The 18,395-nt window shown below is 40.0% G+C and overlaps 2 protein-coding genes across 3 annotated transcripts in view; both read right to left on the bottom strand.

Annotated features, from left to right (window-relative positions):
* LOC143365895 (synaptic vesicle 2-related protein) overlaps positions 1-18,395 on the bottom strand; it is a 358,886-nt gene that overhangs the window by 338,727 nt on the left and 1,764 nt on the right. The window lies entirely within an intron of this gene.
* LOC143365900 (uncharacterized) lies at positions 883-12,479 on the bottom strand. Of its 2 annotated transcripts, XM_076806489.1 has the most exons (6): positions 11,226-12,479; positions 7,570-7,700; positions 6,481-6,629; positions 5,265-5,324; positions 3,838-4,000; positions 883-3,142 (listed from the first exon to the last, which is right to left on the bottom strand). In XM_076806489.1, exons 1-6 carry the CDS (start codon positions 11,677-11,679, stop codon positions 3,005-3,007), a joined length of 1,095 nt encoding a protein of 364 aa, XP_076662604.1. In that variant the 5' UTR covers positions 11,680-12,479; the 3' UTR covers positions 883-3,004. The 2 variants fall into 2 exon arrangements, with proteins under 2 accessions (XP_076662604.1, XP_076662605.1); XM_076806490.1 differs by lacking the exon at positions 5,265-5,324 and having other exon boundaries at positions 11,226-12,471.

The raw sequence follows: 18,395 nt of genomic DNA, 5'->3' as shown, positions 1-18,395 counted from the left end.
TGAAGAGAGAATGTTTGCTATGGTAGGAGAGAGTAGCCGAGTTTAGGCCAACGCGGTGCAGCGCCAACGTTGGACCTGATTTATAAATCATAGTTAACGCTAAACCTAACAAGCATTAACAGTATCTGGTAAATATTGCCTCATAAAAATGGCAACCCTAAATTTATTGAGATTGTCCGTAATTTTCCATATAATAAATGCTTGGACAAGGAAATTTATTCCACTATTTTCCATAAACGAATTTTTATAATTCCAATCGTCGTAAAATATAAAACCGGTCATTTGACCGTGGTAGGTTTAGTGTTAACTAGCTCCGCTAATAATGGTAAGTATTTTTCTATACATCTAAACCGAGCTCGAAATAGCATAATTTCTAATCAATTAATGCTATTATTAACTCTCGAAATATTTTTCTTTCGCAAAATACATGGTGGTTCCAAGATGATAACTAGGTCCATTTAAATCTTAACAATAGACGGATTTTGTGAATTTATGATAAAAATGAGTAAATCAAACAGAGAACCGTCAAAACATTTAGAAAATTGTGAAATTCTGTTTTTAACTCAATAAAATCATTAAAAAGAGAAATAAATGTCTACGTAACTTCTGCATCTTTTTATTGTGCATAAAAAATCCGCAGTCTACAGGTCTCAATGTTTTGTCAGGTATTTTTTAACATTTCTCTTTTAACATCTTACTGGATCAGAAGAAATCAACAAATTCGCAAAGAAAAGACTACGAATTAATTTGTGCACCTAATAATTAATCGTGGATGTAAAAAAAAATCGTAGTGCAAGGGTCCAACGGGACAGTGAAGATATTGCAAAATGGATGATTCAGGTGAACGCAAAGCAATTACACCGCAGACTCGGTTTCCACGTGTGGCATTTCATAAAATAATTTATTCACCAATATGAACAATTAGATTGTATAGCAGGTTGTTGATGACAATCATGAGCGCAGAACCAACATACACGTAAGACTCGCAATAGATCTGCATCGACACTTAGCTTCGTACACGGTCGTCTCTCTAAATACATCAAACACGTTTACGAACGGAAAAAAGGCGCTCGAATCCTCACCAAACTCCGTTGACAGAGCTCCAGAAAAAAATATGTACGAACCCCTGGTCGATTTGTGGTTAGAAAATCTCTTTGTTCTTAACATCTCGAGTAAATGTCGCTTTCATCCCCCATATAAACATCGTGCGGATAAATACTCTCCGATGATTACTGTTACACGAAAGAAAGATTTGATCGTGTAGCATTTTTTGATGATTCACAATAATAATGCGATAACAATCGTTCAAATAAAAATGCTGCACTAAAGAACGCTCGGTTACAGTTTGGCCGACCGACATTGGGACGAGTGATGATCGAGTGATTGACCAGGTGCAACAGGCCACATAATCAATGGATGATGCTCGCAGTTTTCCGCCGTGTCACGCCATTTGTCAACCGTATTGGCTAGCAAACGGAGAGAGAGATATTCAATGAAAACTCTGTCATATTCGCGGCTTGCCTCGAATCGTTTTTCTCGGTCCACTTTGACCAACACTTTCTACCGGTCCCATTTATATGAGGTCAGCCAAATGATACGTAGTTCCGAAAGAAACGTAACGGATGTCATTAGGACAGTATTGTCAAAGCACGGCCAGCCTCGTCGAAGACTATCGAGAGACCGTTCCGCGAGGAGCTAGCTCGTCGTTCCCTCGGGTTCAGGATACACACACACACACATATCGATGTTGAAGAGCGCAACGTCATCAGTAAGTATCTATTAAAGCGTGTGCCTACTTTCACGTATCGACGGTGCGAAGAAAATAGGTTGCAACGTAAAACATTAAGGTACGTACCCAACGATATATTCTTATGCGTTATAAAAACGGCTACAGTGCAAATAAGTTTCGATAAAATAAGGAATCAATCGCCATCTTCTTGAGTAACATGACGGCCTAAACAGAAAAATGCGACACCGCCCGCAACGCTTTTCGAAGCCTGCGAACCGAACACGAAAGTACGTTCGATCGAAAGACGCAATCCTATAAAACATTAACAAAAGGAGAAAGATAAATAAAACGAATGTATAAGTCGCTTGTTTCGTACAATAATTCGCGACAGAAAGAGCACACTCTGCGCAGCACAGAGGAACGCGAAGCGTACAGGCTCCAGCACAGGTTCATTTGAATAACGATCGATGCCCTAGCAATTAGGAGACACCCTGTGACACGCGAATTACACCATGATTTACATCGCGTCCTCGCCGCTCGATCGATCACTCAATGATCCGAGGGCGGACAGCTTTTATGACAACGTGGACGATGGTGCTCGGGTCCATTTTTCATTTTGCCTTGGTGGAGTTTTGTTGCTTTGAGAAATTTCTGTTGGCCACTAAATATAGGTGACGAGAGGTTGCCTTTTACTTTTGTATTTTTCTTTTGATATTGAATATGTTGGTCATATTTTCAAGTCAGATTGCCTCGAATGAAGCAAATTTTAATCTACCTCTCTCGTCTATTCTGCCATATAAAATCATCTGTATTCTAGCTAGAGCAAAATTTCGAGAGGAGCGTTCAAGGTCCCTCGTTCTAATAAAATTAATCAACAATTGAAGCAATCGAGAAACAATTTTTATCTACCTTCCTGACCCACCTCCTCATATAAAATCACCTGTTTTCTAACTGTAATAAAATTTCCGACGCGGATATATATTTATGAAATTACTTCTCTGAAACATTAACCTTCTTCTTTTCTATGTTCTAATGAAAATAGCTGACAATAGTAGTCAGTCAGATAGCTTGATAGGGCAAAATGGACCCAGGCACCGGCGTCCTGGGGTTAGTGTACCATCCATTGTACGCGAGAGTCGCTTAGCCCTGGTTATAGCAATGCGGTAGAAAAGTGATTACAGGTAGCATAGGGCGAAACACCTGGCGTCACGGATCGACGCGTCAGCATGTTACGCAGAGAAGAGGCGGATATCGATGTGGACTCGAGGGCCGGCTCTAAGAGAGGAGCTTGTCTTCAGGAATGGTTGGACTGGTCGCTGACGGTGCAGCGGACGCGCGTCTCGCTGCCTCGGACTCTCGAAGTGCGTCGTCGAAGCTCTGCATCGAAGTGGATCTTGAAGGCACCACTTTGGTCTGGAAACGATAAGTGATCTCTCAGTGTAATCGTCCCTTGGATCGCGTTTGAGAGGATCGATGTTACTGTACTGTTCGTCTCATCCTTTTACGTATCGTATCCAAGATTTTCCTCAGTGCTCAACAAGTTTAACTTGTAAACTTTTGCCGATACATTTGTGACATTTTTCTGATCGAAATGCAAAGTGGTTTGTTCAATTGACGATTCAATAGAGCCTCGAACCGATGATATTAAATCCAAATCGGTCCATATAGAACAGGATTGTTCAAATCAGTGCAGATTTAGTCTAGCACTGTAGCTATGTAACTTCTGTTATCTGAGCACTCATGTTGGATTAGTTCGGATAATCGAGGTTCTACTATAGCGTGAATTAACCCACTAACTGCCAAATTTTAGAATGAAAGAATGAAACTAAACTGTTAGGCGTACCAAATCTGGCGCCGAGAAGGGTATGTAAAATTCCAAAATCCTCAAATGGGGATCGTGGCAGCTAATGGGTTAAACAGATATAGAAGATACAAATTACATCGTGTGGGGTACCATTTTGATCAGGAAAATGTCACGGATGTTCCCCATTCGGAGGAAGCATAATATGTTTACTCTTGATCTGGATGAATGGTTCAGAAAGGAGCTGGATCCGGTGAGGAAATTCACTGAAAAGCGGAGGGTGTCCTTATTCCTCTAGGATAATCACCTTCATGTTTTCGTAAGCGGATCCGACGCGTTCCTCGAGCGAGCGGAAGCTGTCGGAGTTGCGCATCTGACCGAGCTTCATGGTCAGTCCGCTGCCAAAGCCGCCGAGAATGCTGGTGGTTTTCTCAGCCGTGGTCTTGAAGACGGACTCGGTCTTCTGAAATCTGCATAACGAGGAAACGATAAATATTCATTCGCCGGTAGCCAGCCCCTAGTCCTATGCCGAGCGGCGTCCGGTTGCCCGTGTTCGCCTCGGCTTAGGATTCCGATATCATGAATGAAAACCGAATGGGAACTGATGCGCTCGCACACGCTCAAGTTAGTCACGTGATGGGCATTCCCGCGTGCATCTTCCTCTTCGACTATCTGCGTGTTAGATTCTCGTTAGAAGCGGATGCGTGTGTGTGTGTTTCTGTGATTACTGCGCTCTCGTGTCGAGGTGGGATTACGTTCGTCGAGGTCGGTGCGGATCGATTTACTGGCGATAACATAAGCGGCTCAACGATTCTTGCTTTGCTTTTTTTTTTCTTTGCGGTGTGTTACTCAAGCGATCGTTATACATCTAAGATACGCGCGCGGCTACGTTTACGCGAAAACCACGATCCAAAATTTCTTCCTACTGCGCGGCTTGCCATGCTAAGTATAGTTTTGCTTCCGGCATTTTCCTCTTAATCCTTCTGCAGTTTGCTCGGGAACACTTGGGCGAAGCGACGAAAACATTTAGTTTATTATACGTTGCTGAAGAGGAGAGGAGAAAATTCATACCTCTTCGTGTGTACAGCGTGGTTTAAATAGAGTGTTACAGAACGTTCTCTACGAAACTGCAGCAATTATCCACCTATGGTTTTGGAGTCATTTACTCTTTTTATCACACGACTACGTTGGAAAACTGACTGCCCTTCGTCCCAGTTAATTGGGAAAAAGTGAAATCCACAGCTGCTGCACTTTCACAGAGAACAGGTTGCAGCGCTTCATTTGAATCACTCTGTACATAAGTATCCTGCTAAAACCGAGGGAAAAAATCATGTTCCACTGAGAAAGAATGAAGCGAAGATAAATTGTTCTGACCTATTTTAACACTAGGTTTACGGGAAAACGACGGGTTCTAATATTTTGTAATTTACGATTATTGAGATTGTGAAGATCCATCTACGTGGAATTACTCAACAAATTTACTTCCTTAGGTATATATTATTTAAAAAATGGCTGAAAACTTGGATAGACACGTTCTTCTTATTTTTATAAAGTAACGTAAAATACTCACTTTTAATGCTCCGTAAACCTAGTGTTAAGAACCGTTTGGCAAACAGGCTTAGAAACGTGAAATGTCTTTCGAGCTCCAGTTAATTGGACTGCAGAAGAGCTAATGACTACGGTGGCGGAAGAAATGTTGGATCCTAAGGAAAACACAATTGTTTGCGTACTTACAAAGTGTTCTCGGAGACTGCCTTGGTGAACTGACCGAGTTTCTGTCCGACGTTCTGATAACTGAATGAGAACCCAACCAAAAGTCAAAGAAAAGTGTGTTCTACATGTCTGAGGGGCAGAAGTAGCAGAGAAATAAAACGAAACGGTAACCGTCACCTCACGCCAAAATTCAGAACGGGATCGGATATCGATGAGTATGCAAATGTGAGTATGGTGCATGCGTTTTGGTCTTCGTGAACGTCGATCAAATTAAAATCTGCCGCCGATCACGCGGTCCAACAAATGTGCATGTGTGGTCCAATAATACCGAATAAATTCCGCTGGCGTTAAACAAGTTTTGCACATGCTACGATATTTACAAATATACCATTCTATTCGGAAGAGTCCATAAAATTTTCGTTAGGAAAAAATTCGGCTGTAGAATTTATTCGGTAGAAGAACACAAAGTGGATGCTGAACAGTGCAATCGGTGCATCATCTACCGGTGACGTAATCTTAAATAAAAGACGTACAACGGTGCCGAAAACTTTTCTGTGCAAATGTCTACTTACAGTACCGAGGACCGTTTCGAGCGTAAATAAATGAACTTATGCAGACAATCGACTATGAACAATCTAGACGTCTTTGTGGAGGCAAAAGAAGCTTTTCTAGCTGTTGCTCTAACCGCCCAATTATTCGCGTGATGCGTTCGTGACTCTCGCTTGGAGTCTCAGGCAATAACCAACGAAAGAAGCCTCTAAAATTTAGAAATGAAACGCGAAGCCTGCTAAATGTTCGCTTTGATGTACGTCGGATTAGAAATCGTGTAATGTCAAAAAGAGTGTATTAAACAATAACAGAGAACTCTGTTTTCTACAATAGTATTTTTGGGCAAATCAACGTGTCCCTAAAACTTCATTTGATTTCAATAAGAAAGACTGAAATGTGAACGAACGTGTACTGAAGTTACTGCGAGCTTCTAATTTTAATTAACTGCTTCCAAACAAGGCAATTCTATTTTTCTAAAATCCATTTCGTTGTTCACAGAATTGCAACGAGCATTTAGCAAGTTCTAGCTTGATTATTATTTATGTTTAAATGTTTCGGTGTATTGGTAACGAATTTGTAAGGTTGAGAATGGAAGGTATGGTAATAGAATAAAGCCTGAAACTCCATTTTGGAGATGAGGGTGATAAAGAGATAAGTGTGCGCTTTCGATGGCTGCATAGAAACCTACACTTGGCTCTCCTTTACGTTTTTCAACCCCTGGTTCATATCGTCCGTGATCTCTTTCCACACGCTGATGCCCAATTCCCTCTTCAGCTCCTGAGAGACCCGGATTTTGTTCGCCAGCACGTGCCTCAGGGTCTGTATCTCCTCTTCGACCTACGACACGTCAGTTCCTCAGATTCTCGTCGCGAAAAAGTCGAAGATTAACGCCGCTCGATCATACTTCCATAACTTCCGGCTTTAATTTCGTGTGCAACAATCTACAAGCGACTAGACTGCTGATCTTTGTGCAGAATATAATATTCACTTTGAAAGATACCAGAACTGAAACGAGCTCAACTCAACTTGACTCAACTTAACTCAACTTAATTTAACTTGACTTGACTCGACTTGACTTAACTTAACTTAACTCATCAGACCAGATATAATCGCAATTTAATTGAACTCAACTGTGCTGCACCCAACTGAACTCAACCGAAAGAAAATAGAAGTTACACATCAATTTATCTCTTCTCTTAATCATTTTAATAGTCGAAGTAATGTAACTAGGTAATGTATGAAATAGATTTGCTACTGTTTCGTAAATAGTACATTTTTCAGCCTGTTCATTTTCATTTTGTGTAAATGAGGTCGCAATATAAACTACAACAGATTTTCGTTATTTATAACTTCATGCACACCGTAGAAAATAACTCGGAGAATTCAAACACAAAATGTATGAATCTTTAGAAAGACTGCACAGTTCCACCTGTGCAAACTCCTCCAGAAAGAACGTTAAACTTAAACCATTTGAAAAAAGTTCCAAGCGAAGGGAATGAAGCTACGGTCGACTTTCTGCTTTTCTTTGAAGGATATTTAAGCCCTTTGCGCCTCCGCTCCAAGATTAAAACCGTCTGTCCGTTCTCTCCATTTTTAAAAAGTTTCGCGCTCGAGCGATCATATTATTTTCAGCAGTATGGAGAATCCGGAGAGTTAATTGCTCGCATAAATCTCAGTTTCTCGCGGTTACGAACTTGAAAAGCTCGCAGATCCTTACGAATTCTATTTGACCATTCTGGTTGACAGAGATTGAACCCGAGAAGATGAAGTTACATACTCGGGCGAGTTCCGCGCTCCATTCTGCTCTCTGGCGTTCCTGTTCTTCCAGGGAGAGTCCTTGCAACTCGTTCACAACGGTGTCAGAGGATGGTGAGATGTATCCTGACGAGTGCATGGTTGCATCTTCTCCTGTAAAACAGAAAAAGTGTCAGAAGAGTGCTCAAAAAATGTTCTATTTGAAATCCGCACTATAAAATCAGTTTAACCCTTAAACTGTTCAAGGTAAAACATTTGGAAAGGATTTTATCAAGTAACCGGCGATTTCAAGTTGATTAAAATGTCTAACGACCTAATTTCTAACACGTTGATTGAATCTCTTTCTTAACCTCTCGCAAAATATTCGAACAAACTTAATATTATTAAGTAATAAAGATATAATTAATGCGATCAGTTCCAACTTTGCAGTTTCAGGATCGTTAACTAAATTAGTTTGACGTCGGAAAAATTGTTTGACGTAACCAATTATTTGCGTCTTCTTGATCTTATTAGAGGAAAAATTAAATTTTTATTTGGCCCCTGTTTATTACAATTAAGCCGGCCTTTTTCTGTTTTGTATAATTGTCAGCTTTATTTCGAGTGTTGAACGCGATCGAAAAACTTGTGGACTTGTCAGTGACACTTATACACGTGTGGCACGAGGATTACGCAAACAGGTTGCTTCGCTCGGACAGGGACAGATCATTGTCGCTTTATCGATCGTATTACACTTACGGCGAGAAACTCGAATTACGAGAACCGGTATCGATTTTTATCACGTTCTCTTTTTTTCTGGTTCGAAGGACCCATGAAACTCTCTCACTATACCAAAAATAGCTTTGAGTCATACCGAAGCTAATTGACTTCGGAATGATACTCAGCCTTGGTTCAGTGGCCACGAATTTATTTAACAATACTGGTTACTGGACTGTGGATTTTATGCAATAATAGCGGAAATAGGTAAGCGTAATTTCATACAGTGGAAAAAGTAAATAATAATTCCGATATATTTCTTAAGATTCAATAAAACCACTGAAGAGGGAAATTCTGAATTCTTACTTGGTTCGTACGTCCTGCAATTAATGCGAACAGTTCTTGTTTTGCATAAAACCCGTAGTCTACTCATTACCTACGTACAATCAACATTCCGCGCTTATTTGATACATATAAAGCCCTCGCGTCAAGATAAGACGAATCAAAAGCCTCTTTCCAACCTGGTAATTTCTGTATCAACTATACTATCTGAAAAGTATAATTCAATGTTTCCATCGCCGACAAACCGCGATTTATTTAACAAGAATCGAGGAAGTAACGATCGATCTTTCAGCCGGAAATAAAAGCGTTTCCGGCTTCTGTGAACGAACGCAGTTTTCAACTTCTGTTCGAGTAAAAAATGCTTATTTTTAATCGAATTCCAGAGAACGATGCTAAAGTATCTCCGCATTCTTTCCGAGCGCAAAAACGCTCGGCCGAAGTGAAAGCGCGGGAGCACGTCGAACTTCATAGCAATAAGAAGCAACATAACTCGCGGGATCGTCGTTTGAAATATTCCCGCGGAAACCTGTCCGCTGGTTTGCTTCGTTTACGGTCTGCGGCCGCGAACGATCCTGCAAACAAAGGAAAAACAAAAAGGAACCACGGTGTGCGGACAACTGCTTCCGCTCCTTGTCCTCAAACGCATTCATTTAATTAATTAAAAACAGACCCGGGCTCCGGCATCGGAGGCCGAAGGGGGCAGGAGAATGAAAATTGATCGATTTTCATGAATTTACTCTTCCATCAGAACAATTTTCTGTACAGTTTTAATTACTTGTTTTTGTTCTTGATTTTTTACTGGCAAAATGTTAAACCAGAAAGCTCTCTAATGTATATTTTGATAGTTACTACATGATGGGATTTTCTTTAGAATTTAAGATTCAGTGGAAAAATGAGAGAAAATCGAAGAGAAAATGAAAGATTAATTTTAGATTAATTTCTAGGACCCTTATACCTTAGAAATTAGTTTAGATTAATTTTCTCCTACATGATAGGATTTTCTTTAGAACTTAAAATTCAGTGGAAAAAATTAGAGAAAATCAAACAGAAAATGAAAGATTAATTTTATATTAATTTCTAGGATCCTTATACCTTAGAAATTAGTTTTATTTTATTCAAGAACAGCTTCGACTTTAAATTTACTCTGAACTGGCGTCTCGAATTGAGAGTTTCCGTTTTGATACTTTTGCTAAAATTATTGAAGAAATGGGTTTCTGGGATTTTCTGTGACCACAAATGTAGCGTCCAGTCCTCTGAAATGATTGTTTTGTTTGATATTTCGGTTTAAATAAAAACTCATTAATAGAGCGACTTAAGTGACTGAAGTTTTAGCTTGTTATTTCTTTTATGAAGAAAACCGTGACGAGCACAAGTAGAAACGACACTGTGAAACGCTGATACGCTTCTCGCTTTCATATTTTGCAATGGTGTCCCACTTATGTGTAATCGCCGGCACTTTGGTTTCAATATTTGCGTATAATTGCTCGATAATGCGATACATGTTCAGATATTGAATTAAATTTACTACTTGCTTCTTATGATTCCATAAAGTAGGATAACACAATTCTCTAGGGGTCCCGGTGTCAACAGATACTCTGATACCTTAGGGAAGTCATTAAAGTAAGAATGTTTAAAGAGAATCAAGTGACCACTGCGAATATCGATTTGGTCGAAAATGTCACAATTATTACACCTAGTATGTTTATAGACAAAATATTTATAGATCGACTTTTCTAAATTTGTTGGACAAACAAAGATTTTGTCGTCGGACTATGTTATCTATACACACCGCGGACCTCTTTGCAAAATAAAAATTTGATCATCGAACTATATTATCTGTACATTGCTGACCTTTATGCAAAATAAAAATTTTTCTGCACAATTACAAGGTACTGGAAGCGAATAAAAATGTGTTTCTTCTATTAATAATGTTAATAACTTTAACAAAACCGGCACTCTAACAGCCTAGTTCAATTAACAGAAATATTTCATTAATTTGACGTTCTAGTGATCGGAACATAAGAACAGTTACCGCTGACGTTAGTAAATTCTTTCATCTGTCATCGTTAGACGTTAATTATTGCATTGCTATTTATGCAAGTCAACGTTGTCTCCTAGTTCCATTATGTAAAATGGACTGTGCCTGACGGTGTGGAGCAAAACGAATATTGCTGTGTCGCAGAATTTTATGCAATTATAAAAATTATTATGCATACAAATTTGTAGAAACTATAAAACACTAGATTTGGTCGAGGCCACCGTAACTCTCGCTATTCAAAAATTTACTCTCCACTCCACTTTACTCTTCACTCCAAAGTACCCATTCTTTGGTTGACATTTCTTCTAAATACTCGGAGCTTTTCTTATACAATTCTATTGTTGCTATATCGCATAAATTTACTAGTAAAACCGGAATAAAGTCCAAAGATCGTTTAAAGGAAATTCAAATGGTACAAATATAATTCATGGATCTCGCAGACCCAATGCAGTGAAGGCTAATAAACTTGTGGATGCGATCAAAGATCGGCAGTCCAATTGCAACAATTTCTTCGCATGAATTTCGCAAAGCGTTGCAACATCTCGACATTCCCATCCGAGGACGACTATCGAGGTCTCTATCGATCGTCAAGTATTATCGTGCACCTTTTACCAATTCGAGGAACTTCTTGTAGTTCTGACTGTTGCTGATCTTCGCGAGATACGGCTTCGAGAAGTCCTGGAAGATCACTCGGACGGACTTCCGCTTCTTGCTTCCTCGTCCAGTGGCGCCGCCTTCGGCGTCCTCGGTCAGGAACTCCGTCTCAACGGACAAATTCCCATCGTCGACCACGATCTCGTCTATCTCCCCGTTCGAGTCTCTCCAGCAATGCACGACGATCTCGTCGGCGTCGTCGCTCAGCTCGTTCACGTCGTCGAAACTCGGCGTCGCCGTCAGGTTCGAGTAATAAGCGTCCTCCTCGTACTCCAACGATTCGAACTCGTGCTCGTACTCGCTGTGGCAATCGTCCGCGCCGTGCTCCTCGCATACTCTCGATCTTGGACCCTGTTTCGCACCGGCCTTGCCCTTCTGCTTCACGTCCGGCATGTTTGTTCCCATCGGCCCGGACCCGGATGTCCTCTCGATATCCTAATCCTTCGCTCAAAATTGAAACTCGAAACGAAGTTCCATCTGAACTATCTCTTACCGCGAGCTGCGTCGTGCTAGGCTCTTCTGAAGCACTTTTTCATTTGTCTTTTCGCTGGAACTGTTTCTCGAGAAAAGCTAGCTAACTGGAGTAGGAGGTTTATCGAGCCCAGGTATTTCCGCTATTCAGGTGCGATTGAGATGTTACTGTCAGCGAGCCTTGGTCTTGTCAACAATCCTCTACCACCTCTTCATAGCATTTCAAAGCTCGCACAACTGTGACAAACAAGAAGCTGAATATTGTATTCTTTTTCGATCTTACTCTTCCAGGACCGGTGTCGTCTAATGAGGCCTAAGAAGCAGAGTAATTGCAGCGTTGACAGTCCTAGTTATCCTGCAGTCTCTTCTCACAGTCCACTTGCACCTCGAAGACAGTCTTTGTCTGCCAGTTTAATTTACAGGTCGCTATACTCGACTTTCCGCGTCTCGTAGGAGCAAGTTCTCGGAGCAAACGGATCACCATAACCGCGCGGCGCAACAGTTACCGCGGCCCTTAGATCCCCGTGATCCCAACGAGGCTCCGGAGGTCACTGTCGATTTTTACGCTCGGATCGTTCGTTTCGCTTCTTCGTCTAGAGCTTTCCGTTCGAAGATCGACAGGGTTCCAAGGAGAAACCGTCCGACCAAGGTGAGATCGAGAATTCACGATCACTCGCGACCGACCACGTGCACCGATCACCGCGTGCAGACGACGATCACAGCTGGCACGATCGCTCGTCGCTTTCCCGACGCTAGATCGCGAGTTTGCGATCTTCGCCGAGCGCGACGCCAGCGTCGGCCCGCCACGTATCCAAGGAGGAAAGAAATCGAGACCGGTCGCTCGTTCCCTCTTCTCTTCGAAGGTGAAAGGGGAAGGGGCCTCATGCTCGTTCTACCTCCTCCTTCCCCTTCACCTGACTGGATACTTCTTTGTCTTGGTAGACCTCGAATCAGCGTGAAATTTCAGTGGAATTTTTGTTTCGCTTTCCTGGCCTCCTGTTGCACCATTTAGTCCCACACTTCGCCGCTTATCTTAGGCTAATCGGCGATGATCTAGTTGCTATGGCCCAACATCGTTCACCAATTTCTAGGCAAAATTAAAATTGGGACTGTTAGGAGTTCATTGCGAATTTTCATGTCTCGTTGCATGTCCACAATTTTTGAAGTAAAATCAAAATTGAGCTCGCTACAAGTCGCCTGTGAATCTTTATGCTTTAATTTTTATCCACAAATTTTTAGGCAATAGTACAATCAAAATTCACCATTTTATAAGTCAGTGCCTATACTTATTTTAAGGCGAAAGGAAAATCAATATTGACAATGTTAGAAATCAGTGCCTATACGTATTTTAAGGCGAAAGGAAAATCAAAACTGCGACTGTGAGAAATCTAATTATATTCCAATACTTATCAACAAATTTCTTAGAAGGATATATAAATACCATTAATTTCTTCATTTTAAAATTAACTTTTCCTACATAGCCCCATTGGAGCATACACGTGCACATAATAAATATAAATTTTCTTTTTCCTAAATACTTAAGCAATATTTTACTTGAATGTGTAGCAATGGCATAAGAAAGACATTACGGTCCTGAGACGCGTTCGTACGACAAGGATTTAGTGCAAACAATTTAACCTGGCTGCAAGGAAATTAGCATTTAAATGGGACGATGGGTTGATGAAAATCGGTCGATTTTGTGGCTGTTTTGCATATCCGTTTTTGCACGCGGAATCGAGCAGCTCGCGTATCGGTGATTTACCGTCGGCGTCGCACTTTTCGCTTCTTTCTCGACGGAATCGCGTGCGACGGGGAAACAAAAGTCGCGGCAGTGATATGTATTGTGCGTCGGTAGTTTACCGATAACGACTTCCCGTCTTTGCCCCCTTGTCACGCAACATTGCATAAGCCCGGTAGAAAATTCGTCTGGTAATTGGAAGGCGAAACGAGAGTCATGCTCGGCATCCGACTATTAATAAGTCGTCCTTTGATTACGCCCGCGCGGTAACACCGGCCGAGCCTCTAATTTCACCGTCGATCGCTCGATGCGCGTTTAACGTTCGCCGAAAGGATTTATCGACGTCGTAACCACTATGAACAAAGACCAGATAAATTATGTATTCCCGAACTTTTAGAGAAGACAATTGCCTGAATTCGAAAAAATTACCAACGACTCTCTTGTACAGGGTGAGACACCTAACTTGATCGCCTCGAATGACGTCTGAATTATGCGTGCTACAAAAAATTATTTCTGCAGATGTTGCGTGATGTCAAAGGGGGCATGACTTCTTTCAACCTCGTAAAACGATTAAGGAAAGAAGAACGTTCTTAAGCGTCTTACAGCAAATGCAGAAAATGTTTATTTTGCGTAAACATCCGCAGTCTACTAATAACTTCGCAGTGAATATGAACGCAGTCAAATAAACTACAAGTAAATAAATGATAAATGAAACAGACTGCATGATCTTGTTCGTTCTTAGGAAGGATTTTGTTCGACGAGGATGATGGAACGGAATCTTAAATGGTTCGTTCACCTCCGTCGAACGCGCCTCGAGCTTCCTGCTTCGACGCGAAACCAATCATTATAACTTTATGATTATGCCCCAGGCAATTTTTTTTTTAATTTATTGTTGAAATCATTTTTTGATACATGTTCATTTAACACTACACTTATCATGGCCAATAACCTTTTTAAAATTAGATCAAACGACTTGAATGTTTTTGAGAAGTCAGAAGCATTAGTTTATTAGACGAGGTGTAAAAAATTTTTAAAAAAATTTGAATTGGTCGGAATCGCGAAAGAAACAGTAAAAGTTCTTCTTTACACCTCTTTCTCTGAGCCAGTATTAAAATTGCTAAAAATGTGTTTTATTCGCTCGGATAAATTATATCCATGCTGAAAATTTCACCGACATTGGTTAATTCGTTTACAAGTTATAAACGATTAAAAGTGAGAGAAGTTGCCATTTTTTTTACGATTTTCGCACTTTTAATCGTTTATAACGAATTATCCAAAATTTGTGAAACTTTCAGCATGGATATAATTTATACGAGTGAATAAAACACACGTTTCAAATTTTCAATACAGGCTCAGACAACAAAAGTTGGAAAAATCAATTTCTACTTCTAATTCAAGTCTTTTTTTCAAAAATTGTTTTCGTCTCGTCTAGGAAACTAATCCTTCCAACTTCTCAATAACGTTCAAGTCATTTGATCTAATTTTAAAAAAGTTATGTTCTCCAGTGCACATGTTGCATATATAGTCGTAGTTGATCTGCTCATTTTTGTAATGAATGCACGTAACTCCGCGGTCTACTTATGGAATAGTCTGACATTATGGGTTGAGACTGCAGTTTCCAGTAATGGGGATTAGCGTTTAGGGGTGCGGCTAATCGGAAGCGCCAATGAAGGTTGTCTTACGATATCCGTGCACATCGCGAACCGAAGTTTGACGGGACAGAACCTTGCGTAGAACCGGTTCATCGGCTTTCGGTTCGATGCAGTTCTAAATACGGGCCTCCCCGAGTAACTGGAACTCCAAGGTTAACAGCTAGTTGTCGTAATAATCGACCAACCAAGTAACCAATCGTTAAGAAACGTGGGAGTTTAAAATTCCAGTATCGGCTCGTAATCGTTTCACGTTTTCTTCGCTAATTTATACATCCATCTTTCCATTCCCCAGATCGCCATCTTTGAACCAAGCACACACAGTTTTCCAAGATTTTTATGAAATCCTTCTAAATATATTTTCCTATTTTCAATTAATTTTATTTGTGACAAAACTGTGCATATGTCTGCTCAATAATAGGATCGACTGATGCATATTAAAAACTATTGCAAAACTCTATCCGTGTGCTTACATTGGTTTTAGAACCGTATACTAAATACCCCATAATTTCTAAAAAATTATCATACTGCTATTATTTGCAGGTAAAAGCCTCGTCCATACTATAATACAAATACAGATCCTGTAGGTGAATATTTCGAACAGACAATTTTACATAGACCGAAATTAACGCGCCCCGGCAAATTAAACGTAGCCATAAATTTTCCCCGAATTCCAGTGATCCACAGAGGCTCGGTAAAAGAACCGCCGGTACAGTGATTAAAGAAAAACTATACGGAGATTGCACGATTTCGTCACCAAGACCAAGAACCTAGATTTTTTCAAGTTCTTCGGAACACGCGATGCAGAAATCGCGAGGCTACTCTACCTAAATAAGTTTGCGTAAAGATCGATAAACTGGCGTGGGTTACCACAGCAGTTAACACCTGACTGTTAAAACTATCTGGCAAGAAAGCAGCGAAAACTATCGTTTCACCGCATTGGGTATTCGCAGAATTCTTGGTGACCGTTTTGAAAAAATAATTAAAGCGAAACCGAGGACAAGATTTTCCGTGAAAATGTGTTTAGACTCGAGGAAACTATGAAAAGCGATTTGAATATGTTTTCGTTGAATCGAATGATACTTATCCGTATTTTATTCTGCTGGAGTTATGGAGAGTCTAACGAGAACAGACACATTTGCTCCGAATTCTATTATCTGTGACTCAGAACTTACTCGAGGCAAATTCCCAGAACTCGATTGCTGCCGATCGATTCGATTATATTCGAGTTCGTTCGGCAAATTCTGCGCAATTGCTGAAACTCCGGTCCAGTTCTCAAACTACCAACAATTCTATTCGAGAACTAATTTTCTCTGTTGAAATTCAGTGAATTTACCAACACATGCATTCTCAAAAATTAAATTTGACGTTCGTTTTCTCAGCTTTGCTACACTTTTGCACGAAGACAATCGATGCAGTTTTATTTAAATAAATAAATGTTATTTGATAATCAGACTGCGGATTTTATGTATTTATGACAAAACGAGTAAATTTTTGAAGTTATTAAAGAAAAGGAGAATTTTCTAGTCGGTTCCCATATTTTGCAAGTGACGTAGAAAATTTGTATTTTGCATAAAGATCCGCAGTCTATTAATAATTAATTCTATGATCGGAAAGCTGAAGTTCCGGAAAGCTGAAGTCATGCTAATGTCACTTCTGTCGCATAAATTACGTTTCTACCCAGCCAACGAAATCTTGTTTTGAATCATGCCAATGCAATACAAACTGGCGATTATTGCTGATAACGGTCCGACAGAGCTCGTGACGCAAACGATTACAGCGGAATGTAGATTATAAACTTGTGAATGTTAACTTTCACTTCCTTCAGTGCACACAACTATACAGGAAAAGGAGGAAATATATCCCATATTAGGCAGATCATTTCAAGCAGGCTTCAATAAGTCTGAATAGTATAAGAATAATGCGTTGGAATGGTGAACAATAATTTGCTCAGTGAGGCTACAATTTTTTTCTAATAATTACACGAATATCCGAACAACTCTGATACCGATCGAACCTGTGCGAGGAAAAACAGATTTTCTCACAATTAAAACTAGCTGGCAGGAAACCGTAAGCATCAAATTGCAAATTTCTTAATGGGAATAACATCGTCTATTTTAATCACTAATTACAGCTTTTAAAAATTAATAAGACAGTGTAGAGTAGTGTAGAAAATGCAGAGTGAAATCTATTTACACACGAAAGCGAATTGAAAATTTAATCGAGGCGCGCGCGCTTGTGTTTGGCCTAAGTAGAATAGGTGTGCAGCGATCAGACATGTCTGCCTATCTAGCACACCTTCTAAAAAGGAAATTTAATTATTAACACGTTCGCTACCGTAGTTATACTTGACGATCATAATCTCACAATTTACTTACAGATGATTTCAAATTTATTATTAAAAAAATTATTTAAGTAACTATTCATGAGCTTCTTCCGTTCATTGTTTCTATGTTTTAAAAATGAGGGTGTGCTGCATTTAATGAAACATTTTGGCGTTCACAATCTCCTAATTTAGACGATCAAAATTAATATTTCGTGACGGAGTTGCATTTAACAAAACATTCTACCAGTGAAGGTAAGCGAAAGAAACGGTGGTAGCGAACGTATTACTTTTTATTCGACATTCTGAACTTCGTTTTCGTGTAAAGTCGCCATCTTTCACAATTTATACACTTTGAAATTGCAATATAGTGGAGTACTAAACCCAGAGGAGCTATAAACTACCCAGAGTTCTTAGACCCAGGACTGTCGTCAATATTTCACCAATTTCCAGGATATATCTTAAAGAGGAACCTTTGAGAAGAGAAAGATGTCTTCAACGGAATTTAGGCTGCACAGAAACCACAATGAAAAAGACAATATTTACTGAAAAATTCGTCAGAAGTTTCTGTTCACATAAAAGTTGACTAAACTGAGACAAGAACGTACAATACGATAAAATTCGAGAAATGTTAAATGCAGTTTTTAAAACAGCGACACCAGCAGCCGGAGAAAATACAGTTTCAATCAACTCTGCCTGTTATAGTCTTCTTTAAAACGTGAACTTGAACGGAGCTTCGCAGTCTAATAATAAATTTCTTCCGAGAGTTGCCAGTCGACGATGCTGATACACCATACGGCAGCTTTTACACAAAACATAGTAGATATTCTTCTTGCGTTGGCAACAATAAACCTTTCAGCTAAAGGCTACGGTGTCACGGAGTGATTAAAACCAGCATCTTCCTCGATGCTCCAGCCCACGCATTAAACTTATTGAAAAC

This window comes from Halictus rubicundus, chromosome 2, assembly GCF_050948215.1.
Source record: "Halictus rubicundus isolate RS-2024b chromosome 2, iyHalRubi1_principal, whole genome shotgun sequence".
Taxonomy (NCBI): Eukaryota; Metazoa; Arthropoda; class Insecta; order Hymenoptera; family Halictidae; genus Halictus; species Halictus rubicundus.
The sequence above is the reverse complement of the archived record's forward strand: the minus strand, read 5'-3'. Positions and strand labels throughout refer to the sequence as shown.

Bases quoted from the DNA above. Each gene is read 5' to 3' on its own strand.
- LOC143365900 (XM_076806489.1), bottom strand. From the start codon at position 11,679: ATGGGAACAAACATGCCGGACGTGAAGCAGAAGGGCAAGGCCGGTGCG. The intron at 7,701-11,225 runs GTGCACGATAAT...TCTGTTTTACAG, and splicing joins GTTCCTCGAATTGGTAAAAG to GAGAAGATGCAACCATGCAC. The intron at 5,325-6,480 runs GTAGGTTTCTAT...GTTCTCATTCAG, and splicing joins AACGTAAAGGAGAGCCAAGT to TTATCAGAACGTCGGACAGA.